Source organism: Elgaria multicarinata, chromosome 4, assembly GCF_023053635.1.
Source record: "Elgaria multicarinata webbii isolate HBS135686 ecotype San Diego chromosome 4, rElgMul1.1.pri, whole genome shotgun sequence".
Taxonomy (NCBI): Eukaryota; Metazoa; Chordata; class Lepidosauria; order Squamata; family Anguidae; genus Elgaria; species Elgaria multicarinata.
This window is the reverse complement of record NC_086174.1, coordinates 17,280,066-17,298,015: the sequence shown is the minus strand read 5'-3', so window position 1 is coordinate 17,298,015 and position 17,950 is coordinate 17,280,066. Positions and strand designations below refer to the sequence as shown.

The window sequence follows — 17,950 nt, the reverse complement described above, 5'->3', positions numbered from 1 at the left end:
AGGGCCGCAGACTTTGGGCATTGAAGGGTTGTGTTATTTGTGACATACTCACAAAAAATATATCACTATGAAGTTTGTGGTTTAAAAAAAGAGAGAGAAAGAAAGAGGAAGAAGGGGGGGTGAATTTGACTGCGTAGAGTGCCAGACTGCTATATAGAGAAGACCAAAACGAACAAAAAATGTGGCTTGTTATTGTAGATTTTTAAAACAATATTCAATTTTCTACGTTTGCATTTGTACTCTGCATCCTAACCAGATATGCTAAAAGGGTATCTTGGTGGCCGCTTTGAGGAAAACCACTGTTCGCCCGAACAACATGCTCATGTTGGCAGTGTAATTTGGGACCCCACAAACTCACACAAGCTCTATTTGTATTAAAAAATAGAAATAAAAATGCGGCCCTGACTTTACACTGGTGAAGTGAGTTGAGCTATGTTTTTGGCCAGCTGCCAATGCATCATCGCAATGGACTCTCTGAGAAACCGATCCAATGTCACGCGGGAGCACACCCCACACAGGGGCATCAGCAGAGCTTCCCCACCATGGAAAGAAATATAGAGGCAAATGCGCATTGTTTGCCTTTGCACGCAAGCAGCTGCTGGATTGGGATCCATTTCTGTAAATCTGCAGCACGGAAAAGCTTGAGGCTAAAAGCCAACTTGCATGGAACAGAGGATAAAAGAAAAAACCCACTCCCCACCCCTGTTAATGCCACCGACGTGCTGGTCTTCTCTTTTTAGAACAGACTGCAGTTCAAAATTAATTGTGGTGGGTTATGGTGGAGTGTGCAAAGAGAAAAGAACATAAAATTAAAATAAACCAACGATGGACTTTTAAAACGTAGGTATAGTACACAAACATTTATATGCGCACAAATCATATATATATATATATATATATATATATATATATATATATATATGAGAATGAGAGAGAGAGAGTTTATTTTCAGTGGCAAACAGGCTGTTGGATAGATGTTTGCAGGCAAAGACCAAAAAAAGAAAACAGAAAGAAAAACAGAGGATGTTTGAGATGTTAATCTTAGGGTGGGAGTCGGGGAAGAATGTTACCTAGGTTGACTGTTAGCTTAACTCGTCCTGCATCCAGCTCTAAACGCAGTGTGTCAGCCGATTCCCTGGAAGTGGTGGCCATTAAAATGCCATAAGCTCGCTGAGACCTGAACCGCAATGACACGTCTTCTGCTTCTGTGTGCATCACCACTGGGAGTTGTATTTTCATAAACATGCTTCCATCATAGCTTAAAACAGTTGCCTCTGAAAAGGGACAAGAAGGAAAATTACAAGAGTGTTACAGGAAGACCGTCTTTCTGCCGGTTGAAGAGCGTAAAGTGGATGCCAAAGGCGATGTCAAAAATCTGTTAAGCAGGGGCTGCGAAACTTGTGAGTCTCACCAAGGTGGATGCAGCCCACCGTCTGTGGACAGTGGACCACCAGGGGCTTGATTAACCTCCTGAATTTTTGCTGCCTTCCTAAGATGGCGAAGGCAAGAAGCACACCAAGTACCTGGCAGGCCGTGTTACAAAGCTGGCAGGCCGTGCTCAGCTGGATGGCTTACCGGTCCTGCAGGCCTGTGTTACGCACTGCACAAAATACAACAACAAAAAAAGTATTCATACCATTTTGAAGAGCACAAGAATCCCTGTGGTAACACTACTATTCTCAGATGAAACACCAACATCTGGGCCCCCCTCTCCTATGAATTCTAACTTGAAAAATATTATCCTCCTATTCATAAAGGATCTCATAGTGGTTTACGAATGTATAAGTAGAATTCACTTGATCAGCAAATCTGACTGTTGTTTGCTGCGTTCATTTACAATGCAATTGCCCAACTTCCACTGCTTTAAAAGCTAAGATAGGGTTTGTTCTTTCGGTCAAAGGTTTATTACAGAAATATCATTGCCTTTCAAAGTATACCTCAGCAGCTGCAGCATGTGATGGTATACCGTGAGAAAGGATGCTTAAGGATTTTGTTCATTCTGCAATTTTAATAGAACTGACCTGATTCGTATGTCCTACACGAATACCCAGATTGGAAGACAATTATCCTGTGGGTTTTGGACTTCTCCAGCTCAAACAACACACCTAAATGTCTACCAAAATGTATATTACGCAGTAGCTCAAAATGCATACAAAAGTGGGCATGTCAGGGGGAAATGCATTAATTAATTCATATTTTAGGGTGAAATGCATAGAAACATGTGTAGCATGTGAAAAAACGGATTCCAAACAAATGCAAATTTTGAAATTTTTCAAAAATAAAATGCAAAACCAGGACAGAATATACTTGAAAATAAACCACTGTGAAACTGACATGGACTGGAAATAGTCCGGTTCATCTTGAAGGATCTACACTACTGCTTTATAATGATTTATAATGGTATTGACAGCTGTTGGGGCCCAGGAATCATTCCACATACTGTTTTCAAACCGCTTTCAAAATTTTATATCCTACTTGGTGTAGATCTGGACCCTATCCATGATCTGCATGATGCTTTTGTATTCCTGCACATCCATTTATATGCACGTCCATTAAAGACAGAATGTATGCAAAGAAATTTCTAGGAGACCGCGGGGAAGGCACCAAAATCAGGAGAAAGACAACTCTAGTGACTCAGGGCCTTGCTAGACCTACCTGAAAATCCGGCCGGGAGTCGGGGCGACGGTGCGCTACAGCTGGCGCGCACCATCGCCCTTTTCCAGACATCAGCACGTGACGGGGCAAGGGAAAGCCCCGTCGCGCACTGTGTTTGCCCCCTTAAAGGGCCATGTGTGCGGGAGTGCACTGTCGAAAAGGTAAGCACTTTTTTTAAAAAATTAAGGGTCCCTGCTCCCCCTGCCCCTGATTCCCCCCTCCTCAATGCCCTGTCCCCCGTCCTTCTTTCCCCCTCCCCGATGCCCTGTCCCCCGTCCTTCTTTCCCCCCCTCCCCGATGCCCGTGCCCATCCTTCTTTCCCCCCCCTCCTGCTGGGTCCAACCTTTCCACCGGCCCCTATCTACCCACCCCCATGATTCCCCCCTGGCCCGATGGGCACAGCGCTCCTATGAGCGCTGTGCCCAGTCCGTGGCTTCTCCCAGCTACTCACGAGTAAGCGAGCAGCTGGAAAAAGCCACGGACCCTGCTAGACCTTCCGCAGCCCTGGCCTCAGGCCTGGGCTGGGGAAAAACCAGGCCATAAGCGAATCTGCTTATGCCAATTTAAGGGAGGCTTTAGCCCAGCCTGACCCCGGAATCCCCTGTGCATCATCTGGATGCACAGGAGGGAGACCGGGCCTCACACCGGGCTAACGCCTGGTCTAGCAACGGCCTCACACTAACAAGGCATTCACAAAAGGCAAAATAGGGACAACACAGAGGCAGTGATTTAACAAGGTGATCTAAAAACGACAAAAACAGGGGTTGCCTCTGGTAAGTACAGACCAATTGGGGCATAATGTAAATTTTACAACTTACACCTCATGTTTCGGCCACACATACCCTGTACGCTCTTTGTGTTGAACCAGTAGGAATGAGATGCAGTAGCCCTGCACAACTTGTGACACACACACAAGCATAATCTGAATGAAGCAGCTACATACAGAGTGCAAAGCTAATCACGTTAAAACAGGAAAAAATGTCCTGCATCTCCCTGCATTCCCCAGTCAGCTATGCATAGCATTGCAACCATAATGGATTTCCAGTTGCTTGATAATCCACCTCTTCCCATTATTGCAGTTTCAAGTAGGCAGCAAAACCAGATTTACTGAGGCTGAACAGACTCATTGCGGGAACGGAAGGCGAAATAATGAGATGAGACGATTGGGTTTAAATAGAGCCACATTTTTTAAGTGAAGTGAAGGGAGATGGAGGCCTAAGCAGGCATCCTAGCTAGGCCACTGACAAGGCCAAGCTTGGGATCAGCTCAGTCATTCGTAAACTGATACGTGGCGCTTGTATGTCACCACCCATCCTGATTCCCCTTTTGGGGTAGGGAGGCCTTCTAATGTCAACGCCCCTCAAGTTGCGAAACTCTCAGAGGTAATCCTTATCCCGCCAGCTGGTGCCGCAGGACTGCCAGCTGAGGGCCTCAGGTGTTACCAATCACCACAACGGTGCCTCAGAATGCTCACCAACCCTATCCTTGCTCCCAAATGCCCACACGGCTGCCCCTGATAAATGTGACAAAATTGAACCAATTAGCCTATTTAATACTCCCCTGCTGTCTTACAGTGTGAAGTAGGCAAAAAAATCTAAGGGATTGGGAGCAAAAAATTCCTACTTGGCCCCCTGAGGGACAACCGGCAGACCCACACTGTCTACAGGGACGGAGGGAGGGAGGGAGGGAACCACAAAGCAAAGACAGTGGCTGGGAGGGGCACAGGCCCATAATAAAAGCCACCAACCCCTTCCAGCCTCTTGTGGCACTATGCGAGGCCACCAATTGCGAGCCTCCATGCTCTGTCTTGCTCGTCCATCCGTCCGTCCCACAACTGCATGTAATGGCTTTTGGTGTCTAGAGGGTTATACTTGGCTCCTTGGTTCACCCGTCGTGCAGGTGTGAAATGTAGGGTTATCCTGAAGCAACAGTGTTGGTTTTGGACCAAGGAAGTCTGGGTACAAATCCCTGCTCAGCCATTTACTCTAGCCACTACACCAGCTCTTATAACATCCATGGGGCAATATTGTTGATCTGCAATGTTGCTGGTGGTGCAATACCTGGATGGATACTGATGCTGAGACAACAACACGCCTTTTTGGTGTTTGGGTAGAGGAGTCCTTGAACTCAGTCCTGAACACCTGTCTGTCTGTCTGTCTGTCTGTCTGTCTATCTATCTATCTATCATTATTTCTAGGCCACTTTTAAGAATGGAACTCTCTCCTACATTTTGGATGCCATTAGAAGCTTCTACTCCCCCTCTCCCCATCCCACCATTCACTATTCCAAAGAGATTGGAAAGCTTAGCAGCAGTGGAGCAGAAGTTTGTGCTCCAAACAAGTGGAATAAATGTTTAATAATGTGCTGCTCATTAAGCAGAGTCGCACCCTCTAGGCCAGGGAATACTAGTTTTACTATCATTTCTGCACTGGGAATGAAATGCAACAGAGTAAAGGGGGGGATGTTTTTATTAAACAACACCAGAAGGCAATTGTCTCTGAGGAGCCTGGAAGGGAGGGCGGGGAGAGGCAAAAGCAATTACGGCAATAATTTTTGGGAAGAATAATCCCATGAAGCTGACTGGTGGGAGATTCAGGACAAATAAAAGGAAGGACTTCTTCACATGGCACGTAGTTAAATGATGGAATTCACTACCACAAGATGTGGGGATGGCCACCAATTTGGATGGCTTTAAAAAGGGGTTGGACAAATTCCTGGAGGAGAAGGCTCTCAATGGCTACTAGCTCTGATGGTTGTGTGCTACCTCCAGTATCTGAGGCAGTAAGCCTATATACACCAGGTGCTGGGGAACATGGGTGTGAGGGTGCTGTTGCACCATGTCCTGCTTTGTTGGTCCCTGGTCGACAGCTGATTGGCCACTGTGTGAACACAGTGCTGGGCTAGATGGATCCTTGGTCTGGTCCAGCATCTGGGCACTTCTTAGGTTCCAAATGATCATTCAGTGGATGACGTAAAATGGTGAAATGAATGACTAAAGTATGGATGACTTTTCACAAATCAACACCTGCAATCCTGAATATAGTTATGCTTCAGTGCTTGACTGCACAACTTGTGAGACCTGAGACTAAACAAAACTAATCAGCCGTTTAGGATGGCCCACAATGTGGTTGATAACCTCCTGGTTTTGTTGTCTCACATTGTAATGGCAGGTAGTTTTGTCAAGCACCTGGTGGACTCCTTACATCAGGGGCGAGCAACTTCAGAAATGTTTGCCCCGCTGACTCCCCCATCCATGGGTTGTATCTCCCCCTTCCCCCGCACTGCTCCACTGGAAAAAAAAAATACAAAATAAATTACTAAATGGCATCTGGAGTGGCTACAGGGTGCCAAAAGAATCAGCATTTCCTTGTTGGACCCTCTGCATTTGCTAAGTTGGTCCCTCTGGGTGCCCTGCAAAGCTGCGGAGTACTAAATGGTAGGCTTGTGCACTCCACCCTGGAATTATCTGGTAACCACAAAAAATCCGTGGAGCATTCGATCTTCCAGAGCAGAGATTGGCCACTTCCAAACCCATTGAATACTCTCAGAGCAGAGATGTCCCCATTTGGAGCTTCTAAAGTTTCCAGAATTAACCTGCTCTCTCTCTCGCTCGCTCTCTCCCCCCTCTCTCTCTGTGTATGTGTTTATCTCCATGTTTGGAAAACGCTGAGTGGGGTGAGTGGTAGCTTTCATATTGACTTCTGTGGCTAACCAATAGGAATAGCCACTGGGTAATTCCTCTCCAATCACAGTGTTCAGGGAAGTAGGAAACACTAATTGGTGGCTGCTGAAAGGGAGCGTGTTTCTGCTTGGACTCATAGGAGTCAATCATCCACATTTCCACAGTGTGAAAGTGCTGCTTGGATGGCTGGTGAGTGAGAAAGCTTCTACACCCAAGTAAGGCACAGGCAAGCTCTTTATTTCATGTGGGGTGGGGTGGGGAGCTCCATCCAATAAATCTGGAGGGCACCAGGTTGGAGAAGGCTGGAGTGGGGAATTTTTTTAAAAAAAAATCCTAAAAAAATCAAACATGAACCGATCTAATTCAAACTTGGTGGAGCTAAAGCCCACCTTAAGAGCTATCACCTTGCCATGTTTCATCTCTTAATCTATAAAAATCATGCAGATGTAAGCATTTTGTTAATTTCCATTTAAAAATCCCTAAAAACTCTAAGCCTGAACCGATTTGATTTAACCTTATGGAGGCTAAAGCTCTCCTTAAGAGCTATCACTGTGCCAAGTTTTCTCTCTTTGGACATTTCTACAACTGCCTTTTTCCCCGGGATCATTCCTGGATCGTTCCTGTGCATCCAAATGACATACAGGGAATCCCAGGAGCAGACAGGGATGATCCCTCCATTTGCTTGGAATAATCCTTAGGTGTAGAAAGGGCTTTTATCTTTAAAAATGAGGGAGCTGTAAGCATTTCTGTAAATACCAGTTACGCGAATACTGAACTGTTCTTCGAGGGTAATTCGACGAGGCGGAGGGGAGGGCCTCCGAAATCGAGGCAGAGAATCACTTCTACGGAGCTCCAGATTGGATTTCGAGGCACAGAAGACCCACTTTGCACATCCCTACTAAATGTGTCAAACAAGGGTCAAAACGGCTGTTTCAGAGGCCATGTTTTTTTAAAAAAAACAAAACAATGGGAAGCAGAAGGAGGAGCTGCCCAAAGTATTTTCCCCAAAGTATTTGAATCAGCTTTCTTGCAAGTTTAGAGACATGATAAATAGGATTATAAATACTTAACAAGTGGCATTCATTTTAAGAATTAGAAATCACAGGAGAACTTCCATGGATGTGCAGCCACTCTCCACATGTAGAAAGCAACACGAATAGCAAGGGAGTCCATGGAGCAAGTGAGGGTATCCCTGCTTACCTTCTTCACGTTTAAAGCTAACCCATGATGAGAATAAGTGAATAGGTCAACATTCCCTCACTATCTTAATAAGCATACACAGAGTGTAAACACACATTCACTGTAATGTGTGGATGTCGCCCTAGTGTGAGATAGGGTCCTTGCATGACTTTCCCCCCACAACACAGAAAGTAAGAACAAGGATTGGGGTCTATTTACTGCATTTTCTGCTTTCAGAAAACGTGGTGTGAGAGAATGACCCTTGTGCTACTTGCATCTGTGAATTCCATCCCCACCGCACCCAAATTCTCTGAGGGTCAAACTGTTACTTTAAAGATGCAGCCAGGGGTTATTGGTTTTGTTTTACTCAAAAGTAAGCTCATGGGACCTCATATAGATTGGGATCCTAGACTGTTGGGTAGAGGGCTTTAAACCTTTGTCCTGTGCTTGCAGCTTACGAGCTCCATCAGATGAGCGTTTTATTGCACGCTCGTTACTGGACACTCATGGATTTTCACAGGTCCCTTTCATGACATCGTCTGCCTCCCGCATGTCTCTGCCCCTTCTAGCCTTCTTCGCATCACAACACACACACACACACACACACACCCAGTAAGCCTGACTTATTTTTAAAGACGAAAGTTGTCACTAACTCCTGCTGTGTGCAGGAGAAGCAGCAGGATCAAAACAGCCCCTTGAATGGGCCATGTGCACTTCGTGTACTTCCTCTTTCAAAAGAGGAAGTAATGAGGGACAAATGTCCGGATGGAGAAGCGACGGTAAGCAAACATGATTTCCCCCCGTGATGCTGATGCTCTATAATACAACTGGATGCCTTTTTGGCAATGTAAATTGAAGGCACAGAGGGCCTGATCCAGCTCTACATTTAAGCTAGATGGGAGGGAAGGAGGTTGGGGCTAGGGATATTGCTAGTGCCTGAATGGGTCCGGGCATCTGAATCCGCCACCCAGACCCAGGTGAGCGCTACTGGGGGTGAGCCCAGACCCCGCTCAAGTACCTGCAAGGTCCCTATAGTGCTCAGCAGCTGCCTGCCTTCACACTGAAATTGTGCAATCCCCCTGTTGTGCCCATGGCATCCACGGAGTGGGGAGAGTGTGCAATATCAGCAGAAGGCAGGTGGCTGCTGAGTGCTTGCTGGGCCAGGTTGAGTCTCAGAAGAGGCTCAGTTGGCCCAATGAACAGGGGCAGATGGTGGCGGCGACAGGGCAAGCGCCTGATGAGGTGCATGTGGGTGAGTTCTCCCACCCCTACTTTGGGGTGCCATAGGTTGTCATATGGATGCTGCCCTGGTTTCCTTGCCTTCCTGGCCCTGAGAATGCCTCCTTTTCTCCTTCTCTGTACTCTGTACCAAAATACCCTATAACCCCCAGATATTGTCTCAGGGACATAGGATCGCTCCTTAAAAGAACAGGCACTACGGAGAGAAGCCCTTTGTAATTCAATTCTTCTAGAAACCTTAGGAGGTTTCAGAGTGAAACTGAGCATGCCTGACACAGCTTTCATAACTTTCATAACTTGAGTCAGAACAGGCTTCGAGATCGAATTCAGAGAACTTTGGGAAGCTGGAGTATTGCTGAGGGGCACCTCCCAACCTGTAGTGCAGGTCGGTATTATTGAAAAATATGGCGGGGAGGGGGTTGAAGACTGAGAGAACAGTGGCTTCCTTTGGATGCCCCAGTGAGTCCATGGCAGAGGTGGGATTTAAGCTAGAGACTTGGGGCTCATCTACACCAAGCAGGATATTCCACTCTGAAAGCAGTATAGAAAAGGCAGGAGCCACACTACTGCTTTGTAGTGGTATTGAAGTACACTAACAACTGTTGGGGCCCATTGACACATCCCATATACCGCTTTCATACCGCTTTCATTGTGCAATGTCCTGCTTGGTGTAGATGTGTCATGGGCCCCAACTGTTGTGAGTGCACTTCAGTACCACTATCAAGCAGGAGTGTGGCTCCTGCCTTTTATATACCACTTTCATACTGCTTTCTTAGTGGAATATCCTGCTTGGTGTAGATGAGCCTGTCGTGATTGACAGCTGAGACACTAATGGTGCAATCCTATTCATGCTTTGATAGAAAAAAGTCCTACAACTCCCAGCATTCCCTAGCCAGCATAGGTGGCTGGACAATAATGGAAGTTGTAGGACTTTTTTGCCCCATGCCACACTGCTATATGATGTTGCATGCAAGACTGTAGCTCTGGCATAGAAGACATGTCACCAACACAACATATACGCTATGGTGGTACAAGGGAGAGGGCTTTCTCTGTTGTGGCACCCCGACTGTGGAATGCCCTCCCCTTGGAGGCCCGACTGGCGCCAACGTTGATTTCATTTTGACGCCAAGTAAAAACATGGCTTTTTAACAAAGCCTTTGATGGTTAAATTCACAAAGATGGCACATTGTTTTAACTGTTTTAACTGCTTTTAAATTATATATATATATATATATATATATATATATATATATATATATATTGGTTTATGGTTTACTTTATTTTTAACTATGCATATTTATTGTTTCATACTGTATGCTTTTATCTGTACGCTGCTCTGAGATCTTAGTGATATGGGGCAGGATATAAATGTTTTAAATAAATAATAAATAATAATGTCATGTATGCAAAAGGTTCAACCTCTGGCAGTGGAGGCTGGTGTCTGTGATTTTGGTGGGGCTGTGCATCCTTTCTGGGTTTCAGTCAGTACAAGTCAGAACTCTAAGGGAGCTATCCCAGGTGCTGAATCTGGTTTAGGGATAAGGTTCAGCAGTTTGGATAGCTTCTTTAAAGTTCTGGCTGGTTCTGACTGAAACCCAGAATGGAATCATAGCCCCAGTGAAATCTGAGCCACCAGCCTCCACTGACCTGTGGTTCACTCCCTGCCATCTCCCATTAATACAGTCCGTCAGATGATGGAGAAGACTTTGCTGTGCCTGAGATCCTGCAAAGCTGCTGCCAGTCAGAGTAAGCAACAGTGGGTGAGATGGGCAAATAGATGTGGTTCTGATATAAGGCAGCTTCCTATGTAAATAAACCCGTGGCCTTCAGAATCTCCAAAAGGCAAGTTTTGGGGTTTTGGTAATAGTCAAGATGCATTTCAATGTAGTTAATCAATCAATTAATTAATTAACCAGATAAAAGACAAACAACTGATTAATTAAAAGATCTGTAATTGACAGCTCAACGTAGAACAGATTTGGACTTTACATTATTAGCAGGAACAGCAGATGCAGATGAATTTCAAGGAACTCTGATTAGCCACAGAGAACATAGCGGATGGAACCCTGACAGGGCAAACCTGAAAAATCCCGAATCGTGGCCTCTCTGCCTCCTCCTGCCTATAATTTCTGTTGATAAATTTCATCTTGCAGTTTGCTCTTTTTCTGTTGCCCTATTGAAAATGCACACCTGCAAAAGGCGCTGCCAAAAGGCAATCACGTACTGCAAGCCCCAATAAAAATCAAAGAGAAAAGCCAAATTATATTGCCATGACATCTGTCCTGCCATCTGCTGGAGCTCCCATAAACAAATAAAGCCCATCCAGTGATTATCCTGATGTTTATACTTTCGGCATAACCAGCTTCGGCTTACAGTGGGCAAATAAGCACAGAACGATGCAGTTTCTAAGATGATTAAACTATTTAACCCTGCAATGCATTTGGGCGGGGGTCATAACTGACCACACGGGATGCACACCCACCCCACGTACTGTACACATCACACAACACACACACACACACACACACACACAGAGAAAGAGAATCAAAAACAAAGATATGCACACTAGTCAGTGAAGCTGTCTTTACAGTGGTGGGTTGCCACCTTGATGACAGGAAAATCCACTTTTCCCTGCTGCGGGGTGGCAGCAGCTAATCTTTTATTTATTTAATTTATTTACAATATTGATATACTGCTCCCCATTCAAAATTTCAGAGCGGTGTACCAGATAAAATGCATTAAAAGCAGAATAAAACACCTAAAAATAGAGCCAGTGTGGTGCAGTGGCTAAAGTGTTGGACTGGGGGTGTCGGAAATCTGGGTTCTAGTCCCCATTCAGCCATGGAAACCCACTGGGTGACTTTGGGCCAGTCACAGACTCTCAGCCCAACCTACCTCACAGGGCTGTTGTTGTGAGGATAAAAATGGAGAGTAGGAGGATTATGTATGCCGCCTTGCGTTCCTTGGATGAAAAAAGGTGGGATATAAATGCAACAAATAATAAATAATAACAAATAAATAAATAAACTAAAAAATTTAAAAGAAGCAAAATCCTGATGCCTCAGGGAAAGTGTGGGGATTCCGGTGCCAGTCATGTCCTCTGTCCAGGCAGACGACGACCAATCAGGGGTCGCCATCCACCTGGCCACTCCTCCGCTGTGACTCTGGAGCAAGGCGAGGGACTGTCTTAACGTTGTCAGAAGCGCCCTCGCCTCGCTCCGGAGAAAAAGTTAGGATAAGTCCCTGGCTTTTTTTCTCTGCAGCTTCAAAGGAAAGCCCTGGGGTAGGTGTGCAATTGCTGCTGTATCATATAATCGACGCCATGCCATTGGGAACTCACCCTGGGTCTTTCCAAGCATTTAGACAGCCCCCATGAGTAAAAAAATAAATAAACCCAGAATCAGGGGCAGGGATCTAAAATCTACGTTAAAACACATCTTTATTAGTGCTGAGGAAACTGTCACAAAAGATGTGCTAGCTTTTGAGTGCTCCATCAGGGTTCATCGAGCTAGGTGGTACAAGCGCTAGGTCTTATCTCATACCTGCAATACCTACCATCGACTCATTCAATCAGCAGTCACATTTTGAAATTCAGTCTATACAAGAGATGGGCGATTCTGTTATGTTTTGATTTTCCCCTGTCTTAACTTTGGTATGTCCAGAACTTTGAGGGCAGTATCCAATGTTGCCCACCCCCTGTGCCTCCACGGATGGTCTTGTTCCAGCAGGACCCACCCCTGGTGCAACAGGATGCTAATGCTTCCTAAAACAACCCCAGAAATGAACTGGAATGGTTGCATGAAAAATTGTACATGCATTTTTGTATGCAATTTTTTACGATGTATACTTTTTTGTCTTTAGAGATTTTCACTAATATAATCACACTGGTGCACACTCTCCCCTAATATATGCAGTTTTGTACATATGTTTTACTGGAAAACTCCATTGCAACATTTGGAAAAGTGTGAATTTCAAAGGATGCCTGGGGCCTTAGCTAGACTTAAGGTTTATCCCGGGATCATCCCAGGATCGTCCCTGCCTGCTCCCGGGATCCCCTGTGTGTTATTTACATGAACAGGGTTGACCCTGGGACGATCCCGGGATAAACCTTAGGTCTAGCTAAGAGTTTCATTTTATGTATTGGTCTGAAAGTGAAAAATTAGGAAAGTTTGCATTAAAATGTGAACCAAATAAATACCCCACCCCACCCCCACCCCTCATCTATACTGAAGGCATCATGGCCTGCTTTTTGAACTTTTCTGTGTCTTTCCCAATTCTCTGTCTCTTGTACCATCTAGTCTGATGAAGAATCCAGGAGAACTCAAAAGCTTCCACAATCTTTTGTGGCATTTTGATTGGTCCTAATAAGGGTACTGCCTAACTATACATTTTGGATTTCCCCCCTTTGAATTCTGAAATATATCTTTCCCCCCCGAAGGTGCACCACCTTGTGTTCGTTGTATTCTTTTATGATGCGGGATGGAAAGTTCCGCCTTACCTTTCATTAATAAACTCAGAGGATTACCCCTAAGAGTGTCATCAGAAGGGCATTTTATCGTATGCTCATTACTGCTCACTCATGGTTTTTCGTGCGTTCTTTAGATGATGCTGCCTGCCTCCCGCGTATCTCCTGCTCATTCCGGCCTTTGTTCCATCACAAAAGACACCCTGGTAAATCCATTTTTTAAAAAACCAAGATGTTCCTCCATTTTCTGCTGTGTGCGGGAAAAGCCGCGTGATAAAAAGTGTGGGATAAAGCCCGTTCTGAAAAATTAACTTACTATCATAGAGCTCTGTCGGGCCAACTCAGCAATGTCCCCTTTGTAAATATATGGTCTCCTTTTGTCAATTTGATTAATGGTACACCAGGATGACTTAACTCTCGTTTACTCGGTCTCCCTTTGACTGTAGGTACTTGATAGAAATTTGTTTCAGTTTTGCATTTATGCGAAATCGGATAGACAAATATCCTCTTTCTTTGTAATGCAAAATGGTACTTTTGTAGTTTGTTAAATTTATTAAAATTAAAAAAGGATAAAAACACCCAGTGAATGGGCCATGGGGTCCTTGTTTACTTCCTCTTTCTTCCTCTGTGAGAAGAAAGAGGAAGTATCTTTGGACTGAAGCAGGGAGGCAAGTGACTTTAAGAAATGTGATTTTTCCCCATCTGGTGACATTCTAAGACAATGTGAAGGTCAATGCATGCAGGAAATGTTTATTTACATTTGGATCCCATCTTTCCAAAGTTTCAGGTGGTACCCCAACCCCACTAACCCAGCCTACAGAAAATGAAACAATACCAGTAATACTAAAACACAATTTATGATGCTCTTACAAACAGGATTTTCGTAAAAGATCAATAAAAACAATACACACTGCAACAGCCAGACTACAAAACCAGAGACAGCTTCTCAAACGCTGTAGGCATTTTGGAAGAGGTAGAAAGCTTCCTACTATACTCCCAGGATCGGAGTTCATGCTAGGGAGAGGTTTTTTTTTTTATATCTCCTAGCCAGGAACAAACATGCAGAACTTTCTCCAACAACAAAGTGAAAAGGGGAAACCGTAGTTCACCCAGTATTCCTGTACAAACAGAGGAGCTGGTGAGATCAGAGCAACATATTCCCTTCTGTGCAAGTGGCATAAAAAGAAAATGCTATCCATTATTATTCCTGTGGCACCATTTGGGCGCAGAAAGAAAAAGTGGATGTGAATAGAACTGCATTTATTATACTGTATTTTCAATGTTTCATTTTACCCAAAATTGTGTGTGTGTGTGGGGGGGGGGAATGACCAGGGCTAGATGTACACAAAGCAGGATATTGCACTATCCAAGCGGTATGAAAGGGGGATATAAAAGGCAGGAACCACACTACTGCTTTATGGCGGTATTGAAATACACTGACAACTGTTGGGATGCATTGCCACATACCATATACTGCTTTCATACTACTTTCATAGCGCCTCTTCCTAGAGTTGAAAGACCTAAAGATGGTAGTGCACGCACTGGTAACTTCGAGGCTCGACTTCTGCAATGCGCTCTACATAGGGCTAACTTTGTGCCTAGTTCAAAATTTCAAAACTTCAACTAGTTCAAAATATGGCAGCCAGGTTGGTCACCGGTATACCTAGGGGTGACCACATTACACCAGTCTTAAAATCTGTTCACTGGCTGCCAATTAGTTTCCGGGCGAAGTATAAAGTGCTGGTTATCACCTTTAAAGCCCTACATGGTTTGGGTCCAGGCTACCTGCGGGATTGCCTTATCCCGTACAATCCAACCCATACACTCAGGTCCTTTGGGAAGAATTTACTCCAGCTAACAACAACAAAAAAAGGCTGACAACTATTACCCAGAGGACCTTTTCTTCTGCCGCTCCCAGTTTGTGGAATGGCTTGCTGGGAGAGATTCGTCAACTTAACAGTCTTCCAGAATTTAAGAAAGCCATAAACACTGATCTCTTCCGGCAGGCCTATCCAGTTGAATTTTAAGATGCCTTTTTTTTAATGGTGTGCTGCTTTTAATGATGCACTGGTTTTAAATGTTTGAATTAGTTGTATGTAATTTATGGTGTTTTTATTTGTGTTGTACCCCACCTCGATCCAGAGGGAGAAGCAGGTAACAAATAAATAAATTTATTATCATCATCATGATTGTGCTGTATCCTCCTTTGTGTGGCTCCTGCTCCTTCTATACTGCTTTCATACTGCTTTCGTAGTGCTATATCCTGCTTGGTGTAGATCTGGCTTAGGGAAGGAAGTAAAGGAGCATTAGGGTCCATTAGAAATATTTTGTTTCTCAAACAATCTGTGATTATTTGATATGGCAAGTAAATGGAGCCTCCATGTTTAAAGACTTAGACTATTGGGGAGAATAGAAATGTAACAAATAAATAGTAAGACAAGTATAGCTCTGAATGTCCAATAATTGAAGACATACCAATTGCTTGTGGAAGCCATAATGCTTGTGCATATCGCTTATGGAAATGCATAGCTTCCTGGAATATGAGGTTGGCCACTGATGGCCACAGAATGCTGAAATAAATGGCTGTATTTCAGATGTCAGCCCTGATCAGTGTCTACTGTAGATCGCCTTGGTTCCCTGAGAAATAATTACAGATCTAAGTTTTCACATCATTCTCAAATTTATCATCCAAGCCAACATGATTGTGCTTTCTCCCCCCCCCCCCCCGAAGCGGCTTTGTTTGCTGAAGTGAACATGTACACCCCCTTTTTCTTTTAATTGCACGCAACAACTATAACGCCGGCGTGCCCATTGGCAAACTAGAATGGTTTATCAGCAGCTACACATGGGTAGCAGCAATAATAATTTTGTATGGTAAGACGGCTATGCTGTGCTTTCGGAATCCCAAAAGCTGTAATCGTGTTAACGCATGACCATTTGGGATGCAACTATTACTGGGAGGAGGAGGAGAAATGCTTTGCGTGCAGTTTCCCCCAGACTGGGAAGCCCCTGGGGTAGCATGCGATACTCCACAAGCTGAATAAACACACACAGAGATTTCTGCAGGACAGCCAGCCAGATAACATTGTGAGTACGTCGTATTAACATTGGTCTCAGCAGATGAGGGCCTGTGTTCCAGAAAATTAAATTGGGGCGGAAATGCTCGAATCATACTTGGGAGGGAAAAAAAATACAAACAACATGAACTGAGAAAGAAATTCCATGGCCTGTCAAAGATACTTACAGCAAATCCTTTTGGTGAAGCATGCTATTAAACGTGGAGAGAGGGTGATTTTTTTGTTTTTGTTTTGCAAATCTGCATGCGCCTGTTGTTCGTCTCTCCCACGGCTGTGATATGTGAGGGGGGGGGGAATCCCCTAGTTATTTTTTATTTTGAAAGCTGTAGGTTTCTCTCCCTCCCTCCCTCTCTTTCTCTGCCCTCTTTACGAAAAAGCAAAAAGCAAAAGCAAAATTCCCATATGTAATAGCAGGATTTTGCCACAGGGTGGTACACCATGCACATTTAACTGAAGCGTTTTGTAATTCATCTGACAGTCTAGTTATGTCCCCTCTGCCAGCTGCAGCCCACCAGTAATAGAACAATCTGGAGACATCAAAATAACTGGACTTCTGCCACAGGCTTGCATCTCCTAAAATAAGAAATATGGAGTCTGTGCATAGAATGTGGTTTCATTTAAATGGCCCAGTCTTAGCTAGTATTAAGCTGAAAGGGGGTGGGTGAGATTTTTGGCCAAAGCTTTCTTTTGTTGTGAAAAGTGCCTCCTTTTCATCAACCATTTGGGATAGTGGAAGTTAATGGAGGAGAGGACAAAGGCATTTGACAATCCAAAGTGAGAGCCAAATGCACAGCCGTCACTCTGAATTGGCTCTGTGACATAATAATATAGCCCAAACTGATTGGCTCCTTGCTGTAGTTGTGTTAACATTACACCAACTTGATCTCCAAGAGGCTGGGATTACATAGTGCTCGTCATGTCTAGCCCTGGGTTGGAAGAAAGTGTTTCAGTCGATCAATCAGAATCAGACTCTGAAGTAGAGGAGTCGGCACCAGACACAGGCCAGCTTGTACCAGTGGGGGTGGGGGGAAAGCTCTCACAGGCTCTTCAACAGCTGGGAGTGAACCCTCTCCAGAGCTTATCTCCTCAAGGGCAAACCATACACAGTCAGTGGAAAGCCAACATCCTTCCGAGGGAGAGTGAGGAGAGGTTAGACGATCCTAGAGTACGCCACAAACTAAAATGGGTGGAGCTAAAGGAAGGCGAGAGAAAGTGGGCCCATCTGGCATCCCTTCAGAAGCTGCCTCAGAACTAGTCTCTCTGAAGTTAACGCGTCTTGGGAAAAGTCTTTCCATTCTTCTTGAAAGGACAATTGTCTCACTTAGTTTGCAAAGTTTTGCCTAGGGGAAAGTTCCTAGAGATTAGACTCTCTTCAGGTGGGAGGAGATGTTTATTGCTTGAATAAAGCTTCATGGATTACTTAACAAGCCTCGTTATTGCCTTCCAAGAAGGCAGGAGGTTTGGAGAAACACGACAGCGCTCACAGGGATACCTAGCTCTGCCCACATAAAACCAGTATTAAAAGAACAGCACTGGCTGCCTGTTAGCTACCGAGCCATGTACAAGGCTATTATCTTACAAAGCCCTAAACAACTTGGGACCAGGATACTTAGCAGACCACCTTCCCTTATGTACACCCAGGTGACATTTACG

General features: G+C 44.7%; 1 protein-coding gene across 22 annotated transcripts in view; it reads right to left on the bottom strand.

Moving 5' to 3' along the window:
* The window catches only part of NRXN1 (neurexin 1), a 1,218,662-nt gene that overhangs the window by 645,866 nt on the left and 554,846 nt on the right, over positions 1–17,950 (bottom strand). For all 22 annotated transcript variants that reach the window (XM_063123832.1, XM_063123833.1, XM_063123845.1 and 19 more), the window contains one exon: positions 1,071–1,274. In XM_063123832.1, the coding sequence (XP_062979902.1) occupies positions 1,071–1,274 (204 nt within the window). The remainder of the gene's footprint in view (positions 1–1,070; positions 1,275–17,950) is intronic.